Raw genomic sequence first — 20,958 nt, 5'->3', positions numbered from 1 at the left:
GATGTTGCAGGTGAGGATGTACCTAGGTAGATTAGGTTTGAGGTGTGGCAGGTCTCTTTGCCAGTTGCGGTGCGAATCTGGATGATGTGAGAAGTAATGAGATTGAGGCAGGTTTTGCACCTAGGATGATTGCATCTGTGAGCGAGGGGATGTTGGTTGTGTAGTGAAGGGGCATTATGGACCAGGATGTTATGGAAGTTGGTGGGCATTTGAAAACAACTCTGGGCTTCTCAGGGAATATGTTTCTGGTTTTGGGATCACTGTAGAGAATGGAGAGGAGGGAGCGAAGTGTGTACCTGATTTTGTTGAGGTGGGGGTGATATTGGGTATGAGTGCAGGAGAATTGTGTTAAGATGTTGCAGGCGCGGAGCGTCCATGTAAGCCATGTAAGCCGGGCTTACAGTTTAATACATCCAGTAAAATGTATGTAATTATGTGGCAAAATTCGTAAACAAGTTAAAAGTTCAACTTGGGTCGACACCACTGTTCAAGATCCTGTTTGTTAGATTGCAACACTTCAGCACTAGGCGGCACAGCACATGGGAACTCCCGCCTTTTGCCTGTGGGAAGCTGTAAGCCTTCTGAATTTTGCCTTACAAGTTGCTGACCGCGAGCGAGCAGTGCCTACCCTCCTTCTCTCTGCCTACCCTATCTGCGTGGAGAAGAGCGGGCCAGAACCCTAGGTCTGTAAACCTTCGGTCAGAGGCTTACAGCAGCGTTGCAAACCTCATGTTTAGAAAAAGTGTTGTTCAGGGACGTCCGCAGTATTTCTTTCCACCAGTATTTTTTCCAGGGGGTGGGGGTAAACTAGGCATTTTCCCCCTTAATAGAGCTGCCTCCTCAAAAGATACTAAATCAATTTGAAGTTTAACATTTTTCTGCAATGCCCTTACAATAATTAACATAATTTGCTGTGACTGAAATGAAATTATATGTGTGAAATATATAATTTTATGGTTGACATTCATTTTCCAGGAAGGGCCTCCCCTCCTTACCCTTACCGAACATCGATGGTGTCGTTTATACTCTGAAATTATGCTACATGCTACTATATTGTTCTAGGCTCTATATATTATTAATATTAATTTATAAAGAAAACAATAATTTATTATTTTCCTAAGACTAGTTTCAAGTTCAATTTATGCATCTATTTTAGAGTTTTAAAATAGCATTATTAATTAGCTACATACTATAGTTAAGTAAAATATGGAATTTCTTCCGTATAATATAAATTAGAATGGTTCAACCAACGGGATGGGTTCGACGTTAACGTGAAAAGATTGAGAAAATTCAACCCCCACGAACAGCGGCCCTCCAACGACTTCTTAAACTTGTGCGAGATTTAGCACCATTATGCTTGGGTGGCATCACTGGCTAACCGTGAATACGGTCCAGCGAGACACCGATTGCCCCGCAAGAGGAGGGAGCCACAGCGTTGTCGGGTTTTAGCCAGGAAACAGTGGAAACTGGCCAGATGTGCATTCTGTAGTAAGGCGATCTTGATATTGCTGGCGTGTTAGCAACTCACATTGTTCAAGACCACACTTGACAAAGACCAATAAGCACACCCCCCTGAAAGAAAGATCAGAAAGCTAGCAACCACCGCACCACCTCCCCTCCTCACTTCAAGAACTGTATGCAGTGCACTCAGCCAAAGAGTAGCAGACGACTTTGTAAGTCTCTATCGTAACTGCAGCATCTGCAGCATCTGGCAACTATGTATGAAGAGGTGGTTGCAAAGGAAATTTGAGACGGTTGTGTTTCAAGGAGGTTTTTTTACAGGAAAAGGGAATTTTGAAGCAAAGAAATTAACAGGAATGGGAAAAAGAGAAACACCTAAAATGAGCAAAAAAAAAAGAGAAAATGATAAGATATAATAATATATACATTAATGTGCTTAACGCTTGTTTTTGCTTGTAGGATTAGTATATACATAGGAAATATTAAGATCTTTGTTTTTAATTTGAACTCTGCTTGTAGTAATTGAGCTAAATAGTGCAAAAAGTTGTTTTTTTAAGTTAAATGTTTGATGAAAACTTAAGATTGAACCAGTTTTACAAATTATCATATCAAATGTGAACGAAATAACATTCATTAATTACATAGTCCGTAATTTAAACACTCCGAAAATGCACGGAAAGCTGTCTCTCTTTTACACTCCCCTTAGAAATCACTTACATCTCCTTTGATAGAAATTTCTGGATAAACTTCTACAATTAGTCAATTAGTGAGCATTTATTTTATATTTTATTTTTGAATTTATTTTTTCTTCCTCTCTTTACGAATTATAGGGAATTTTAAGGCCAGAGAGGGAATTTATTTATTTCCAAAAGGGATATTTCACTCTGATTCCGGAATATCACTGCTTTGGGCAGTGGCTGCTTTTGGGTTTGGTTTGTTTCCCCTTTCTTGTTGTGTGCATCGTTAACTTCTCGTGTTTTTTTTTTTTTTTTTTTTGCGAATTCCATCTATTGAAAAGTGGGCGGTGTGGTGCAGTTGTCCCTGTACTGTGGTGTGATACGAAGTGCATTATGGAAGAAAACGAGTGTGATTGTGTGGTGGAGAACTTGTTGAAGACGCCGTTTTCCAGCAAGGATTTTGCTGCAAAGAAGGAACTTGTGGATGTAGGTCCACTCCTTCTCTAGCAGGCATGGTAACGGAAACAAAAAATAAAGTGCGCCGGTTTTGTGACTCATGGTACGAAGCTGATACTTGGTTATGTGGTTGTAAAAAGTATTCAGCACTTTTCTGTTGGCCCTGCCTTCTCTTTTCAACAGAAAAAAACTGCTTGGACAACAAAAGGTGTCGGCGACGCTAATAATTATCATTTATTAAAGAAAAGACATGAGATCTCTGTAGCACACGTAAATTCAAAGATTGCGTTGTTGAAATTTGGAACTACGCGAATTGAAGATTGTTTAAACCTTGCCTTCAAATTAAACCGAGAGAAACACAACGAAAAAGTCAAAGCAAATAGATACATCGTTGGTTGTTTAATCGACACTGCTTGTTTTTTGGCGGAACAAGAGCTCCCTTTCAGAGGTCATTTGGAGGGTTCAGATTCAAACAATAGAGGTAATTACGTAGAAATGCTTCATTATAGGGCAAGCTATGATGAAAAACTACGTCATCATTTGGAATCATCTACAGTTTTTGCTGGCACTTCTCACGATATCCAAAATGAGTTGATTGATGCAATTGCAACTTTGATGATGAAAAAAATAAAAAGTGAAGTGAAAGAAGCATTATTTGTGTCTGTCATCGAAGATGAAACAGTAGACGCCTCTCAGAAATCTCAACTTTCATCGGTGCTACGTTATGTAACTTCAAATGGTAACGTAGAGGAGCGGTTCATAGGTTTTAAGGATGTCAGTGGGGATCGCACGGCTGCTGCCCTGGCAGACCATGTTTTTGGTGTAATAAATGACTTCCAGTGTGGCGAGAAATTAGTCGCTCAAACCTATGATGCAGCAGCTGTCATGGCTGGAGAACACAATGGTTTGCAAAAGTTGATAAGAGACAGGTATAAGACAGCGCTGTTTGTCCATTGCTATGCTCACAAGTTAAACTTAGTTCTCAAACAATCTGTGGAGGGCATCAAAGAATGTAAAGTATTTTTTTGAAACTTTGTTGGCTTTTGCAGCATTCTTTTCTAAATCTTCAAAGAGGAAAGCAGCGCTGGACAAAATGGTAAGCAGACGTCTGCCATCAGTTGCTCCTATTCGATGGCTCTACGCAGAGAGATTGGTTGAAGTTGTTTCCCAGTTGAAAACAGATCTAATTAATTTCTTTGAATCAGTGATACAGAACCAAGAGCAGTGGGATGAAGAAACACGTCTCTCTTCTCGTGGATATTTTGCTACTCTCCATGATTTTGATTTCAATTTTATGTTAATTGTATTTTCGGCCATTCTTCCACCAGCTAAAATACTTTTCGAAATTTTGCAAACCAGAGTGAATGACATCGGCTACTGTACTCGAAAAGTACAAGAATATCAAAGTTTCTTGAGTACTAAGAGGGAAGACTTTGAAAAAGTGTGGTCCGAAAGCGACAGTGCCAGGTTGGGAGAAGAACACTTAAAGGTGCCAAGCAAAAGACAGAGAATTGTTCTCATCAGTAATGAGAGGAAAGCTTCTTATCGAAGACTTTACTATGAAATTATTGACACAATGAAAGTCCAATTAGCCAACAGATTCTCCGATATCCAGAAACTAGAATTGCTCTCCTTGCTAGATTTTGATAATTTTCAAAATTATTCTCTGAAATTTCCAATAAATGCTTACGAATCATTATTGAAATCATATGGACGATATTTTGATCCTCTAATTTTGAAAACCGAACTTACTGCTATTTATTCGTCGCAGGAGTTTTTGAAACCTTCAGTGTTAGACTTCCATAAATATTTAATTTCAACAAACCTGTGCAATGCTCTTCCGGAAACAACAAAGCTTTCTGCCTTAATTTTAACCATACCTGCAACTAGTGCATCTGTTGAAAGAACATTCTCTGCCTTGAAGAGGATACACACCTACCTGCGCAGCACACAGACCCAGGAGAGACTTACTAAGCTATCGCTGATGGCAATAGAGAGAACTCTCTTGAAGGATTTAAAGAAGAGCCCTACCTTTCATGATGCTGTGATTGACATCTTTGCCGAAAAAAATCGCCGCCTGGATTTGAACTACAAGTTGCAATGGAACAGTAGCATGTAAGAGGTATGTTTATTTTAAAATTCATTTAGATAGGTTCTGAATCGAACTATTTTCGTTCTATATTTTATCTAACTTTGCGTTTTTTTTATTGTTAGGTTACTCATAGTGATAGGAATAAGACTGACGTAATTATTAGTTCTCCTCTCAATGTATTCGATACCTGGTGGAGGCATATAGTGGTTCGGATCCCACTTTAAACTGTAGGTCCAATCCCGATTAGCCTTAATGTGCATAAAGTTGACTTAAAACACCAAATCAACCAACCATTCCTCTCAATGTAGAAAAACGCAGCCTAGCAATGAAAACACCACGCTCATGGATGTTTCCAGAACTTTTAATCTGGTGTAGTGTCACTTTGTTTTTAAGGGGTGTAAGGTTAAATTTAGTGCAAAAATTAGGCTTTTCTGAACAATTCTAGGGAACTGAAAAAAATGGAAAAGGGGGGGGGGTCAATATGCCAGCCCCAAAATAAGCACAACGGGAAATAGCCTTCATCATGCTAGGCTTACACTGTTGGAAAGCTCACGCTCCGCCACTGAGATGTTGTCCCCTGAGGGCCAGGGAGAATGGGTGGGAGCTGGAGAAAGGTATGTATTGAATGTGGTTGGTGGGTTTCATGTATTCAAATCATCTTACTCAATGTGCATGTCCATATCCAGGAAGGTGATTTAGTTGGAGGATTGGGTCCAATGAACTTTATGGAACAGAAGTGGTTAAGTTGGTTCAGGAAAGCTGATAGGGATCGTTCGCCATGTGTCCAGAGCATGAAGATGTCACCAATGAAAGAGAGCCAGAGGAGGGGTTTGAGGCATAGGTTGTCAAGGTTGTCAATGGGAAACCTGCAAAATGCTGTTATGAACACAGGAAATCTTTAATTGAACTGGAAAATTCTGTCGCTCACTTGGAAGTCATTAAATTACATGTACAAATTAATTCTTGGGCCATAAATTATTTCACCTATTATACTTTACTGTTGCCATTGTTCAAATTGGAAATTCCCCCACGCTGTTTGGGCACTCAAATACCAACTTGAAAAGGTCAATGAGCAGACAGGGTAAAATAAAAAAGCAGTAGTGAGCACGTTGTTCTTTTAGAAGCAGCAAGTCAGGCACTAAATAGTTCTTGCAAATCAACTTAAGAAAAATGCTTCTCAGGCAAAGGAAATGATTTGGGAGAAGAATTGGAGTAACTGTTGAGTGAAAAGACAAAAATCGTCAACAGATTCGACTGAGTAATTAAATTAGAGAATAAGACCATTTACTGGCAGTGGGACTAGCATTGTTAAGTTTCTAGATTCTAAACTGTCATTATTCTATCGCCAGGGATTCGCCAACAGCCCAAAAAAATGGCAAAATTGTATAAATTCCAGTGGAGATTACGTCAATTAAAATGTTACACTATTTTTCATGAATAAACATTTTCTTTCTTTAGAAAGGGCGAGAATTAATTTGCACATTTAATACATGTCCCAAAATGCTTTAATGCAAAAAAGAACAATTTGTAGTCACACATACACACAAAATAATTTTTACTAACATTACTGACCAATTTCCATCCCCTGCAGCAGCAAACAAAATACCTAAATATGCTGCAATTAAGAGTGGCAAGTATTAGGCATATAAACAATTTGAACGATTTCTTGAACTGGTCAATCTACCAATACTGCACCTGAAAATGAAAAACACACAGTATGGGACTCCCCATGGGGTAGTCGTAACATCATCACTTTCTAATCAAGAGGTCTCAGGTTCGATACCTGGTGGAGGCACTCTAAACTGTAGGTCCAGCACTGATTAGCCTATCTGTACATAAATTGGACTTAAAACAATACAGGAAAAGCTCGTTAATACGATATTGGTTAATACGAAGTACCCTTTAATCCGAAGTTCTTCCCATTCCCAAGCTGATAAGATAGGATTTATAATGTATTTCAGTATGGATAAATCAAAATACGGATAATTTTTAATACAAAGTTGTTTACAAGACCCTTCGACAAAACTGGTTTCGCTTAATTCGAAGTAGACACCTGCGTAAGTCAACAAGAGAAGATCGAATGTGGAGAGATCTTGGACATTATTATAACTTGGCCTTGACATGTTTCCTTGTCCTAAGAGCTGCTGACAACTCGAGGGAAGCAGCCCGAAATGCCCGCTGGACATTGACATTCATTGTCAATGTGCATGGCAGGTCAAGCTCTTTCCCCGCTGAATGCGCCACCTTGGAAATATTCACCAGTGCTAGATGAGAAATGCGAGATAAGATCGCAGGAATGTTCCAAAATACAAGACGCGTGGCGCCTGGAAGTCTCACCCATCTGTCTAGCTCTGAGCTGGAGATTCAGCAATTTCCCGTGAGCGAGCAACTCTTGGCCTGTTAGCCGACAACTTCCGGTAACTACTTTCATTAAAAGCATGTTTTTTGTGTCCTGTAGAACTTCATAAAAAAAGGGAAACTGTTACAGATAATCAAAGCCACATAGGCCAACTAAAGATCGTCAACCCGCTTAATTCGTTGTCATCTAGGTTTCCCGCAAAAGTTGACGTCGAGCTTACGTATGTTGCAAATCCCGTTTCATACGTTTCCCAACTGTGCCGGTCATAAACTTTGCCAAGACAGTGTTCTGTTGGCTGAGTAACTTCTCCCTTTTTTCTATCAGCAAATGGGGGGGGGGGGATCCATTGCTAATTGTTTCGGCCACGATTTTTTTGCTCGTGTGCGCTCCTTTTCTTTGGCGTCGAAAATAAAGCAACCAGAATACCTTCTTCAAAACGAACAAAAACCGCAGGATAAGTAAAAGAAAAGTGACCCCCTCCCTTCTCCTACAACAGCTCATTATCCCCCACTGGTGTGCATGGTAATGCGACAATTGCAGAATTCAGGTCCCTCTTTCTTGTTTGAATGCAGCTGTCTGTATAGGAAATATTGCCCATTTTATTGTCTGTTGCATGGTAAAACATAATGCAAGGATCCTTTTTTCTTTTTCACACTGCTAATAAAAGTTCGGTCTTCGACAATTGCGTTATCTTTAAAATGCAGAGGATTTCCCTTCTGCCACCTGCTGCTCTAACTTCCAGCCAGTCTCATTGTGTTTACGCTGCAGCTGGCGCCAGTGTTTAGTCTAGAGTCTGGAAAGCTGTCGCTTGCTGATAACGGCAATGACTCATCCAGCACGAAGGAATATGTTTTGAATCTCGCAAAGCTGTTTTGATTTGACGATAACGAAATTAGATTTCCAGAAAGAAAAACAAGAGTTAAAACAACTTCATGATGCACAAAGTTAATCGCCGCTTTTCTTCAGAACCATTAGTGTGCTGCGGGGAAGAAGAAGAAAAAAAAAAAAAAAAAAAAAAAAAAGCATTGCTCAATGTATGAATACAAGAGGAAAAAGAGGAAAAGTTTTGGCGGAGCGAGTGCTTCACCTCCAGAGTACTCCTGAATCCTACAATAAATTGTCATTGTCGATTAATCTGAAAATACGCAAGTTTTGTAAAGCTTGTTTTGAGTTCATTTTATGCTGATGAGCTAAGCGGGACTAAGTACACAGTTTAAAGTGGGATCCAAACCAGAGTGATAATCGAGTGCGGCACTGTTTAATGTGTCCTAGGATGCACATTCGGTGCAACCAGATCCCAAGTTAACAGTTGGGCTGAAAAGTTCGTAGGCTGACTCATAGATGGCGTTACTAGAATTAAATCCATGTGATTTTTACTTAGTACTAACCTTCAAAAGATACGTGTATTAAACTTTGTAATAATTTCACAGCTGCCGGATAATTAGTTCGTGAGATATAGCATTGTGAGTGAAGCAGCTTTTGTTATTGTGAAAAAATGGATAAAAAAAGAATTTCGTGTGTTAATAAAGCATTATAAATTATATAATATATTAGTAGAGTTTGGAATACCTAAGAAGCTTGTTAGTATGATAAAAATATGCACCAGTGAAACAGAAAGTAAAATTCGTGTGGGTATTAATATGTCTGACAAATTTACAATTCATGATGGGTTAAAACAAGGACATGCATTATCTCCATTGCTCTTTAATTTTGCCTTAGAATATGCTGTTAGGAAGGTAAAAGAAACTAAAGAAGGACTAAAATTAAATGGTGTGACTCAGTTGTTAGCATATGCAGATGATGTAGACTTACTGGGGGATGATGTGAATACAATTAAGAATAATGCTAAAATATTTTTCAAAACTGCTAAAGAGATAGGTTTGGAAGTTAACAAAGAGAAAACTAAATATATGCTTACAGGCCGAAACCAAGTGTTAGGTAATAATCAAAATCTAATTATTGATAACAACTCGTTTGAACCAGTTTCCAAATTCAAATACTTAGGAGTAATATTAACAAATGAAAATTATATTAAAGAGGAAATAAAAAGTAGGCTTAATTCAGGAAATGCATGTTACTTCTCTCTTCATAAGCTTTTGTCTTCTCGTTTAATATCTAAGAAACTAAAAGTTAAAATATACAAAACAGTAATTTTGCCTGTAGTATTATATGGATGTGAAACTTGGTCCCTTACATTGAAAGAGGAACATAAATTGAGAGTATTTGAGAATAAAATCCTTAGGAAAATCTTTGGACCTAAAAGGGATGAGGAGACAGGTGAGTGGAGAAGGTTACATAATTTAGAACTACATAATTTGTATTCATGTCCAGATATTATTAGAATAATTAAATCAAGAAGACTTAGGTGGGCAGGCCATGTCGCACGAATGGGAGATGAAAGAAGAGTATACAGAATTCTCGTTGGGAAACCTGATGGTAAGAGACCTGTAGGAAGGCCAAGACGAAGATGGAGGGACAACGTTGAGATGGACCTAAGGGAAATCGGTAGGGATGGAAAAGAGTATATAGATCTTGCTCAAGATAGGGAAAGATGGAAGGCCTGTGTTGCTGCAGCCATGAACCTTCGGGTTTAAGAAGGCTAGAGAGTTAGTTAGTTAGTTAATAAAGCATTGCTTTTTGGCAAAAAAAAATACTGTTGAAGCCAAGGCTTGGCTTGATAAACATTATTCGGACTCTGCACCAGGAAAATCAACCGTTGAGAAGTGGTTTGCTACATTTAAACGAGGCGAAATGAGCATCGAAGACGATGCATGCAGTGGACGCCCCAAAGAGGCTGTTACCAATGAAAACATCAAAAAAGTCCACAAAATAATTTTAAATGATCGTAAAGTGAAGTTGATCGAAATAGCTGAGACTTGAAAAATATCAAAGGAACGTGTTGGACATATTGTGCATGAATATTTGAACATGCGAAAGCTGTGTGCAAAATGGGTGCCGCGTGTGCTCACAATCGACAATGCACCGTGTCACAAATCAATGAAAACGATGGCAAAATTATATGAATTAGACTATGAATTGCTTCCCCATCCACTATATTCTCCAGATCTAGCCCCCAGTGAATTTTTCCTGTTTGCAGACCTTAAAAGAATGCTCGCTGGAAAGAAATTTAGCACTGATGAAGAGGTAATCGCCGAAACTGAGGCCTATTTTGAGGCTAAAGAGAAATCGTACTATAAAAATGGCATCGAAAAATTGTATGACCGCTATAATCGTTGTATCGCCCTCGAAGGCAACTATATTGAATAATAAAATCGAATTTTGTCAAAAAAATATTTTTTACTATGTTAGCCTACGAACTTTTCAGCCCAACTGTTATGTGTTTACTTTTTCAGAGTGGATTACAATGCAAGTTGAGGAAGAGTTTGGACTGATCCCTGCAAAGGGTGAGATGGGGGGGGGGGGGGGGATCGAATATGAAGTTAACTGAAGCAAAGAAAACGTGACTTTTTTTTAAGATGTGATTTAGACATCCAAACCATAACAAAATTTACAGCCCCGATTTTTTTTTTTTTTTTTTTTTTGCCAGGGAAAGGTTGTTCTCTCTCCCCAGAGAATCTCCTCTTACCAGTTAATCCTGTAACGGACAATGTTCTAGTGAACGCACATAAAATCAAATATTCATTCTGTCCGATTATCTCCCGTCTCTTGCTCGCGCCAGTGTGACTACTGTCAAGATTCTTCAGAGTTTCACTTCTTGCAATAAACGAGATTGTTTTCCTTTCCGTAGGTCTCCGTGCAAACTGGTTTCTTATGAACTAAAATTGTAAGAATTTCGTGGAAGAGCAATGACTTTGCACAATTAAAAGAAAATACTGTTTTTTGAAAGACTTTTTGCCACAACATACATCCTGTGCATAACCAGTTGTATAACTAGGCAGGATAAATGGTGTTAACAGTCTCCTTGGAATCTTTGTGTCTGCGTAAGCTCCATGTTTTCATTTTGTGAAACATTTTTTATACTTTCTTTAAAACGTACAATATTATTATATAGTACATATAAAGCTTATTTTCTGAGCTACCACCAAGTATAAAACATCCGGGTTTTTTTGTTGTTTTTTGGGGGGGGGGGTAATTTATACTCTACTTTATTTACACTTGAAAAACGGGCACCATCTTGAAAAGTTTGGATAACTTGAAGTCGTTTAATTCGAAGTTGACATTTTTTGGTCCCTTGAACTTCGTATTAACGAGGTTTTTCTGTAATTCAATTCAACAGTACAGTATATGGAGAATTATCAAATTTTGGTACACTTACCGTTACCTTCCTCACTCAACTGGACGGTATTCACAGACTGGTCTGGCAGTATAAGATCATACTTCTCACTGGAACCACCTTTTCTGCAGAGCATTGCAACAATCTGTCTAGGATGTAATGGCTTGTATATAACCATGTACTTATTGCGCTTTTTTGCACAACATTTACTTCTCAATTGGAATAGATTAGCAAGTCTAAATGAAAGAGAACGAAAAGAAAATGATTACCAATTATTTTATTGATCCAATATATCTACAAATAGCTTGTAATTTAATGCAAAATTCTACAATTTTATTGTATTTTCTATGAATATAAACACTATTAATATGTCGGAATGAAGTGTTCACTCATCCACAATACTGATTTTTTTTAGGGTCTAGGGAACTTGCATTTTTGGCTGGAAGGCTTTTGGTGTGTAAAATGACATGCATTCTTTCGATTTTTGTGTCTATATGCTCTGACTTGCATTTTGGTTTCGCTACACCATGTGAATACCATATGCTCCGTGTAACTGTGTTTAGACCTAATTCTGAAATGGTGACACACTTGCCCCTGAGATCCTCCTCCCTGGATCTACAAATTTGCCTTTAGACAAGGCAAGAGAGGGCATGAATGACTGTTGGCTGCATCCACATCGGTCAGTTTTCTATACATAGGATAACATAAGCCACACAATGTAACAACAATGAAATGCAAGTCAGACATCCCAGCCAAAAAGAGGCAAAAGTTTAGCAAACTTAGACAATACTTTCTCCCTCACCTCCCTCCACCTGAGAGTGTATGATGCACAGTGAGAGTAAGGGCACATTATACGGGTAGATCCATCACATACATTAATGAAAGTCCAGTAGCACATGACACATACTAAGAGAAGCATCGCACCACAGGACTTGATAAAGATATCAAATAAAACCACACACAACAGGAATGTAGCTCAAATTCTGATAGACACAAAACACACGACTATCAAAGAAACAACCATGCAAGAGTGTATATTAGGCACATAGCTTACATTCTGATACAGGGAGACCACTCTAGGACTATGAATAAAATTCAAGTATAATTCCCAGTTTTCGAGGCGAACTTTCCAAAAATTGAAGGGTACAAGCAGGTGCTTCCTCTTTCTCTTGTATGTGATGTGATGTGAAAGATGCTGACTTCTGAAGAAAAAATAGCTGTGATGTGTGGACGTTTGCAGGGATTAAGCTTCAAAGAGGTCCAGACAATGTTCGAAAGGAAATCCACATACTTCCTCCAACCAGGGCTAATATCAGGCTACTGGTACAAAAATCCAAGCGAACAGGTACTCTGCACATGCTAAACATCCAGGAAGGCCCAGCGTAACAGCCAAAACTGTGTAACAGGTAGAGCCATCACCAGAAGCCCAAAAGCATTGACAAGAAGGCTAAGCTGGGAGCTGCTGTTACCACAACCGACTGTGTGAAAGATACTGAACTACACCCTAAAAAAAAACAGTCATACCACCTTCAGATGGTGCGCAAGTTGGAAAGGAAAGACTATGCTAGTCACGAAACAATGTGTGCAGAGCTGTTACAGGCAGTGGAGGAGGAACATTCGATGTAACACGTGTTGTTTAGCGATAAATCCACATTCCACACATGTCAACTGACACAACTTACACCCCCCCCCCCCAAATCCAATAAAATTACAAGTCCTCAATTGGAAGATTATTGCCACGTTGTTACAGGATGCCTTAAATCTCATATGAGAATCAGTAAGCCAAATTAAGGGAGACCCGAAATATGGCAAAGATGAAACAGTAACAATCAACAGTATCTTTCACAACAGTTGATTCCACTTGCATTAATACTAATATAATTTATGCTGTACTCAATAATACACAATCCTGGAACAAAAATGCAAATATTAAATAATTGTACACTTTAGTTTGTTATGACCAACCAAACAAAACTTATTTCCGCTATCATTACTCCTGCTTTTACAACAAATTGGTGAGGTTGTCGTATTAATAAGTATTTATGAGTAGTTTTGCTTCTCCAACACAATGAGAACAATATTTTTAAGTTCAAGTTTAACAATCTTTTATTTATTAATAGCAACCGCTTGGCAAAACTACAATTCATTAACAGCAACCACAAAATGGTTATTGGCAACCAAATGTAACAATTAACAATCCACGTAATAAATATTTCAACATCACGTTTTCAGACGCATCAATCCTTTCTCAAATTTAATTGCAACGATAAAAAGTATATTTTATAACAACCTTGATAAATACGTAATCATTAAAGTACTAAGGTAAATGCACCGGTTTTCGTCACTGTTCTAGTGTTCGTCACTTGTACACTGAATGAATATTAATAAGAAAGGTTTTGTATAGATTGGTGTTCAACTCATAGCAATTTCACAAACATAATCTAGTAAGGAACTGGCAATATTGACCCATTGCTGTGGACCACGTGGCTGAGTGAAGATGACGTCTTTTCAGTGACCAGGTCATGATTTCGGCTCTCTCCTTCATTTTGCTACAGTGAGGCAAGTAAGTATTCATTTATAAGCATGAGTGTGTTACGTATAAATATATGATCATTATTTACACATTAACTTCATCTGGAAAGTTGATATACAGTGTCAGATTAAAATTTGGTAGTTTTGACTTGCCACGTTGGCCACGAAGGGGGGGGGGGGGGTCGACTATTGTAGCATGCAAAATTTGGCCTGCACCAATGCTCGTCAGGGGTGACGACCACTGGTGAAAAATGGCCAATGTATTTTTCTAGCCCAAAGGAAGCTAATGTTCTTATAACGCGGTGCTGAATCTACCATACGAATTTCATTGCAATAGTGCTATTCAGATCAGTAGTCGTCATGGGTGACGAGCACTGGTACATCATAATGACGAGTATTGGTTCATGTGAAAAATTACTGAAACAAATGTATATTTTTCTGTAAGACAGATTCATAACATCATTGTCCTTTTCTTGCATTCTTCCATGTACGTTTCTGTGATATCTTCAAATTCAGTAGTCTGAGGATAAACAAAATATTGATATTGGAAAATCAAATTAATTGTCACTACATTACTAAATTGCTTGGTGTGACTACTATATTACTGCCTTCAAGACATTCTTCATTAATACGAATAGAACAACTTTATTTTACAGTGAGAACTGGGCTCAGTCCACAGAAAAGAAGCTTGTGGAATTTTCTAGATGCTGGAGAATAAACTCATATTTTTCTGTGCCTCGAAAAACTCTTAGCGATAAATGGAAAGGAAAGATGGCTAATAAAAGAAAAATGGGCCCATGCTCTCATTTAACAGAAGAAGAAAAATTGCTAGCTGATTGGATAGTGTCAGTTGGTAAAGCAGGATTTCCTCTAACAAAAGAAGATTTGAAAAACAGTGTTCAACTACTCTCAAGGAAACTGAAGAGAGATTTTCCATTCAAAGATGGTCGACCAGGAAGAAAATGGGTAGAATCATTTCTCAAGAGAAACACTGGATTGACATTAACGACACCTCAAAATTTGATAGCAAGTCTAGCTGCATTGGTTTGCAGAGGTTTTTACTTACCTAAAAAATAACAATTTAAATACAATTCTTCAAGATCAATCACACATTTTTAACACAGATGAAACTGTGTTCTTTCTCAACCCGAAAAGTAACAAAGGTTTGGCTCCAAAAGGAGCAACAAATATTTATCAACAGGTAGGATCTGATGAAAAGGAATGTTTGACTGCGTTGATAACAGGAAGTGCTGCTGGAAAATTATGTTCTCCGTTGATATGTTTTAAATACGAGCATCTTCCACAGGATGTAGCAACAGGAGTTCCTCCTGGCTGGGAATTGGCAAATCGTCAAATGTGTGGATGTCTGGTGAGGCATTTTATGAATTTTTAAGTAACATATTTTATCCTTGGTTAGTCGAAAATTCAAATTCTTTCAGTTATTCTATTCATCAACGGACACTCTTCACACTTGACAATGCACTCTAGTTGTTTCTGTGAAGATCACAGCATCATCCTGGTAGCTCTCCTTCCAAAGTCAACTCACATCTTACAGCCTATGGACGTAGGTGTGTTTAAACCACTATAAAAAAATCATGGAATAAAACTGTACATGAATGGCGTATTAAACAAGTATCTGAGAAGAAAAGTCCAAATGTCACCAAAAAAGACTTTGCTATGTTGCTGGCCCTTGCTCTTAGTTGAAGCGTTAATAATAATGAAGATATTTTGAAGCATGCATTTAAAAAGAGTGACATTTTCCCTTATAACCCCTTGGAAGTAGATGTGCAGCTTTGTTAATACTTCAGAAATTTATTGGAAATGAAAAGTTCAAAACTTTTATTGAAGCTGGAGATACATGGCTTGGAGATGAAAAAGATTCATCATTGTTTGGGTACTGGAAACATTTGAAACAATCAGAGATATCGGCCTCTGAAACAGCCAACAGAACAAATTCCTACTAGCAATAAAATTAAATCATTAAAGATAAGGAAATGAGTTATATGTTCTTATGAAGAAATATTTCAGCAGTTACAGTAACGACTATAGGTATATTCAAGTGACGACTTTAAGGACACGTCAAAATTTCGGTGACGACTTATGGGGCAAACTAAGGGTTGTTCTTATTTGTAATTTTTTTCATCATAATTCGAACATTGAAACAAATCAATGCCATCATGAGCATCATTGAGCATTGACATTTAAAAAAAAAAAAAAAAAAAAAAAAATGATCTTTGCAACATGTTCATGAACAGATTTATTTTTATGCAATATCTACCTTAACATGAAGGGAACTGGTGCCTTTACCTTAATCCATGTAACCACATTTATTTCTTTTAAATTGATGGTTGACAATCAGGTAACTACTTATCAACTTATGTCATTTTGAGGATCTTGTCTCACTTCATTAATTTTAAGGTGGTGCTCTCTCGAATTAATTATAGGCAGAAAGGTGGGGGACTAATTAACTAAAGACTCTATTTTGACGTTACTCAATTTTTTTATGAATCTTGCTTTGGTTGCTTCAACAGAATTGCACATAACTGATCAATGTTACGAAAAGGTGCATTGCTTTTTTCAAAAGTTTAATTTGCCTCTACATAGGTTGCAGAAAATAACGTAATGGTTCATTTGTAATCCCTCTAGTTACAATTGCAACGCACTACAAGTAAACACATTTGTACATGCCTCTGCTGATCCTTCACTTATTGAATTGGCACAATGCAACGTCGTTTTAATTCCCAGTACAGAATTGTGATTCCTGTTTGTAGCTTCAACTTGACGATAATCGACGTACCATTTCACACGAAGTTGTTCCCTTGTCTTGTAACATCAAGCAACAATTGGCATCGCAAGACGAAAGACAACCAAATCACTCCTCAAAAGGGAAAAATCTCTCTGTAGTCAAATCTTGGGTGTACTTGACAAGTAGAACATCATCAAAATCAGCAGACCGATTTGAAGCAAAGTATCCCCACATCAAAACAGCATTCTCGTTTTTCTTTTCTGTTCAAGCTGAATCTCCTTTGACCAACACATATGTGACCAGCTTCCGAAACTTGATTGCGAATAACTGTTCGTGAACCAAAATGAAGTTTTCTCACTTAATTCCACAAATTGTTGATACGCACCTTGCAACATATATTTTAACATCCATTGCAGAAAATTACTCAAGTAATACTTCCTGTTCAGTCACAATATCTTGAAGAAATTCACCATTTTTCCGACGGTCAAATACACAGTCAAAATTATGAGTTGTAACACATGCTTCTTCTCTCCATGTCGAGTTGTTGCACACATTACGTCAGAAGCCAGGAGGTGAGAGATAGAGAGAGAGCTGTGTTCCACGAAGGTCTGGAGCGAAGCGAAGTTTGTCTGCTGACGAGAACAATGCCATGATGGCACCTTGAGCCATCTAGCGGCCAAAGCAATAGCTAGCCCTGTGCCACTCGCAAACAAAAGCAGCGCGATGAGCGATGAGGCAGAGCAAACTTTTGTCATATTCTATCGGTGAATAAACGAGGAACTTTATCATAAAATCACAGAAATACAAAATACACCACAAACTGTAGTGTGTGTGCCAATGAACAGGACACACAGTAACAGGCAATGTGTATCTCGATACGCTGCAATTGTTCCTTCAACTACAATTGGAACAGGATGGCATCTTGGGAACCATAGTTTTCCAACAGGATGGAGCTCCACCTCACTTCGCAAAGACTGTTCGTGCGTACTTGGATGCTACGTTTCCATGGAGGTGGATTCGTAGAGGATTACAATGCATTTGGGCACCATGATCTCCAGATCTTACACTTCTTAATTTTTGTGCATGGAGCTACATTAAGTCACACGTGCACAGGGTGATCACCTCTCTTCAACACCTACATCAAAGTATCCAGCATGCAGTGTTCAACAAGTGAAAGGGTGCTTGATTGGGATTCACGTGTAGATATGCCAGGTGCTCATGTGGAATTACGCTGAGGTGACACTTGCATGGATTTTCTTCTGTACATCATTTATCATGTCAGATATTATTTTCTTTCAATGTTAATTATGTGTTACCATGTACTCAGGAATACATTCAATACATTTATTTTAATATCAAGCCTCTTTTTCTCAAAAATGGATCAAGACTTTGTAATCACTCTGCATATTTATAATATTTAACTTAAGGTGCAAAGTTTACATTTGCCATATAACATACTCATGACTTGAAATACACCTATGAACACAAGTCACAAATGTCACAGAATATACTGATTTTTAAAACAAAATTGTTAATTGTATGCGAATTTTAAAATTAAATTTAACTAATCAACATCAAGTTATCTTACATTGCGATAATCTTCCATCTGTCAGATAGAATGTTCTGCAATGGACAGTAACAAAATAAACATACTGAGAAAATTTTGTCTTATTATCCACACAGCTTTCTTTATCAAAGTTGCAATTTTCAACGTCTAAGTAGAAATATTCATGCATAATTCTCTGCACCAATAATTCACGCAGAATGTCTGGTGAGTAGCCACCTTGTGATGGACACAAAATTCAAAGAAACTCCCGTCATCATAAACTTCCCACAAGATGTAAAATATTGACAAACAAGCACACAACACCTGGATCCCCATGCTGCAGGAACCACAGCAACAAAGAACAGCAGACTGAACCACAAAATTATACACAGCATAAGATCACCAAGTAATTCGTAAGCCATAATTTTGTAAAGAAAATGTCAAAATATGCAAATATTTTTCAAAGGCAAAACTAATTAGTCACTCAGTTACATACATCAATTGCAAATGCTTATTAATCATCTATTGATATTTTGGAAATGAGAGAGGCTGTAGTAAATTAGAGAAACCAGTACTCACTTTTTCCGTGAAGCTGTGGCCACTGCAATTAATAGAACTACAAAAAAACTGTTTTGCAGAAAAAGTTAGTACTACTTTTTCTATATTCAATCATCCATATTTGTCAAGGAACCTTTTTATATCACATCAGTAAGATATTAGTTTTTCGTACTGGTAAATTTTATATCTGTAGTTTATGGGCATTGGTAAAATTTTCGCATTGCTCCATCCTTAGTAAAAGAAAGGGGGTGCCAGAAAGGATGTACATACAAAATGAGAAGGAAAGTGGAACCATGCAACAGGCACTGGAAAATTCACAATTTTCATAGCAACATGACACATCAACCAGAGAAAAAAGAGGAATGAGGCATGGGTGGCAGAAGTTCCTAGAGGCTTTGTTCAGGTAGGGCAGAATGGCTGCTTTCATGGCTGCAATATAAACCCTCTCCTGGCATTTTTTAACCCGGTTGTACGTACAAGGGTCGTTCAAGGTTGACCGGGATTTTCGTACGTAAAAACTCGATGAATAGCCGGATCATGATGAAACGTGCGGGTGACGTAATGTATTCCTTCGCGAGTAACTAGCGCCCGGCATGACGTATTTCGCGCATGCGCAGCAGTTGCAGCGAACATGGCGGCAAGCAGTGTGTCTGTGGCTGTGGAGCAGCGGTGTGTAATCAAATTTCTCATGAAGGAGAAAGTGAAACCAGCTGAGATTTTCAGACGATTGCAAGCACAGTATGAACAAACAATGTCGCAGACAAGAGTGTACGAATAGTGTGAGCAGTTTCGCGAAGGACGGGAGCTGGTGACAAATGAAGCGCATGGACACATTCGCCCGACTGCAGTCACACCAGTGAATATCGCACGTGTTGAGCAAATGATTCTTGAGAACCGGCGAGTAACAGTGCGGGATATTGCTGCCGAGGTGAATATCAGTGTCGGGAGTGTTGAGACAATCATTCACGACCACTTACGCTTCCACAAAATCTGTGCAAGGTGGGTTCCCCACCAGCTGACATTCGATCAGAAGTGGACACGCAGGACGGTGTGTGAACAGCTTCTGAATCGGTTTCGAGCAGAAGGTGATGAATTGTTGCAATCCATCATCACGTGTGCTGAAACAAGGTTGCACAATTCAACCACAGAGACTAAAAGACGCAGCATGGAGTGGTGGCATAAAGGTTCCCCGCCCCCCAAGAAAAGCAAAACGCAGCCGTCCGCTGGAAAGATCATGGCAAGTGTCTTCTGGGACATGATGGGCGTTATTCATGAGGATTTTGTGGACAAAGGGAGCATGATTAATGCCCAGTATTACTCCACATTGTTGAGTGGTGCTGTACGAAAGTCCATTCGCAAGAAAAGACCTGGGATGTTGTCTGGAAATGTCATTCTTCTCCATGACAATGCCCAGCCTCACACGGCCAATGCGACAACAACAACTCTGGCCGACATGCGCTGGGAAGTTCTGCCCCATCCCCCCTACAGTCCGGATTTAGCCCCCAGTGATTATCATTTGTTTGCACCCCTTAAAGACCATCTGGGAGGGAAGAAATTCACGACAGACGAAGCACTGCGGAGCAATGTCCTCCAGTGGCTACGACAACAACCAAGTTCTTTCTATGCCAAAGGAATTCGGGAGCTGCCAGAACGATGGCAACGATGCCTCGGCGTGCACGGAGAATACTTTGAAAAACTGACATTGTTTGGTGTTTCTTCTGCTACCTATTTCCTCTACAGAAATAAAAGTCCCGGTCAACCTTGAACGACCCTTGTACATTTAAGGTAAAGGGTGGATTATCTTTACCCATAAGTGATGTGTAGATTAAAACAATCCGGAAACAAATAGAAAGAAAAATGTATTTAGCACCACCATATTTACCCCTTAAGGGTGGATAGTGCATATATAAGCCCTCCACATTGTGCTGCTGTAGTGTGGAAGTTGTATATATACACTTTATGTTTGTTTCAACTATATTTGATTTACTGTGGCGTATATAGTCACACAGATGTTTGGTGAGATAGTTCTAGCTGTAGTAGAAACAAAAAAATAGTAGCAAGAGAGGAAAAAGATGAAAAGAAAGAAGAAGGGAAAAATTAGTTTCATCTCCTTCTTTTTCCTCTCTTGCTACTATTTTTTTGTTTCTAATACAGCTAGAACTATCTCGCCAAATGTCTGTGTGACTATATACACCACAGTAAATCTAATATAGCTGAAACAAACAAACTACAGCAGCACAATGTGAATTTGATGAAAAACCTACATTTTCCAGTAGCGACTTGTTTAACAAATTCCA

At 38.5% G+C, this 20,958-nt stretch overlaps 1 protein-coding gene across 2 annotated transcripts in view; it reads right to left on the bottom strand.

Moving 5' to 3' along the window:
• LOC145990204 (uncharacterized) overlaps positions 1–20,958 on the bottom strand; it is a 101,271-nt gene that overhangs the window by 2,911 nt on the left and 77,402 nt on the right. For both annotated transcript variants that reach the window (XM_083125870.1, XM_083125869.1), the window contains exon 14: positions 11,322–11,515. In XM_083125870.1, coding sequence (XP_082981996.1) covers positions 11,322–11,515 — 194 coding nt within the window. The remainder of the gene's footprint in view (positions 1–11,321; positions 11,516–20,958) is intronic.

The sequence above is a fragment of the Lepisma saccharinum genome, chromosome 7 (assembly GCF_977018435.1).
Source record: "Lepisma saccharinum chromosome 7, izLepSacc3.1, whole genome shotgun sequence".
NCBI classification, from domain to species: Eukaryota; Metazoa; Arthropoda; class Insecta; order Zygentoma; family Lepismatidae; genus Lepisma; species Lepisma saccharinum.
The sequence above is the reverse complement of the archived record's forward strand: the minus strand, read 5'-3'. Positions and strand labels throughout refer to the sequence as shown.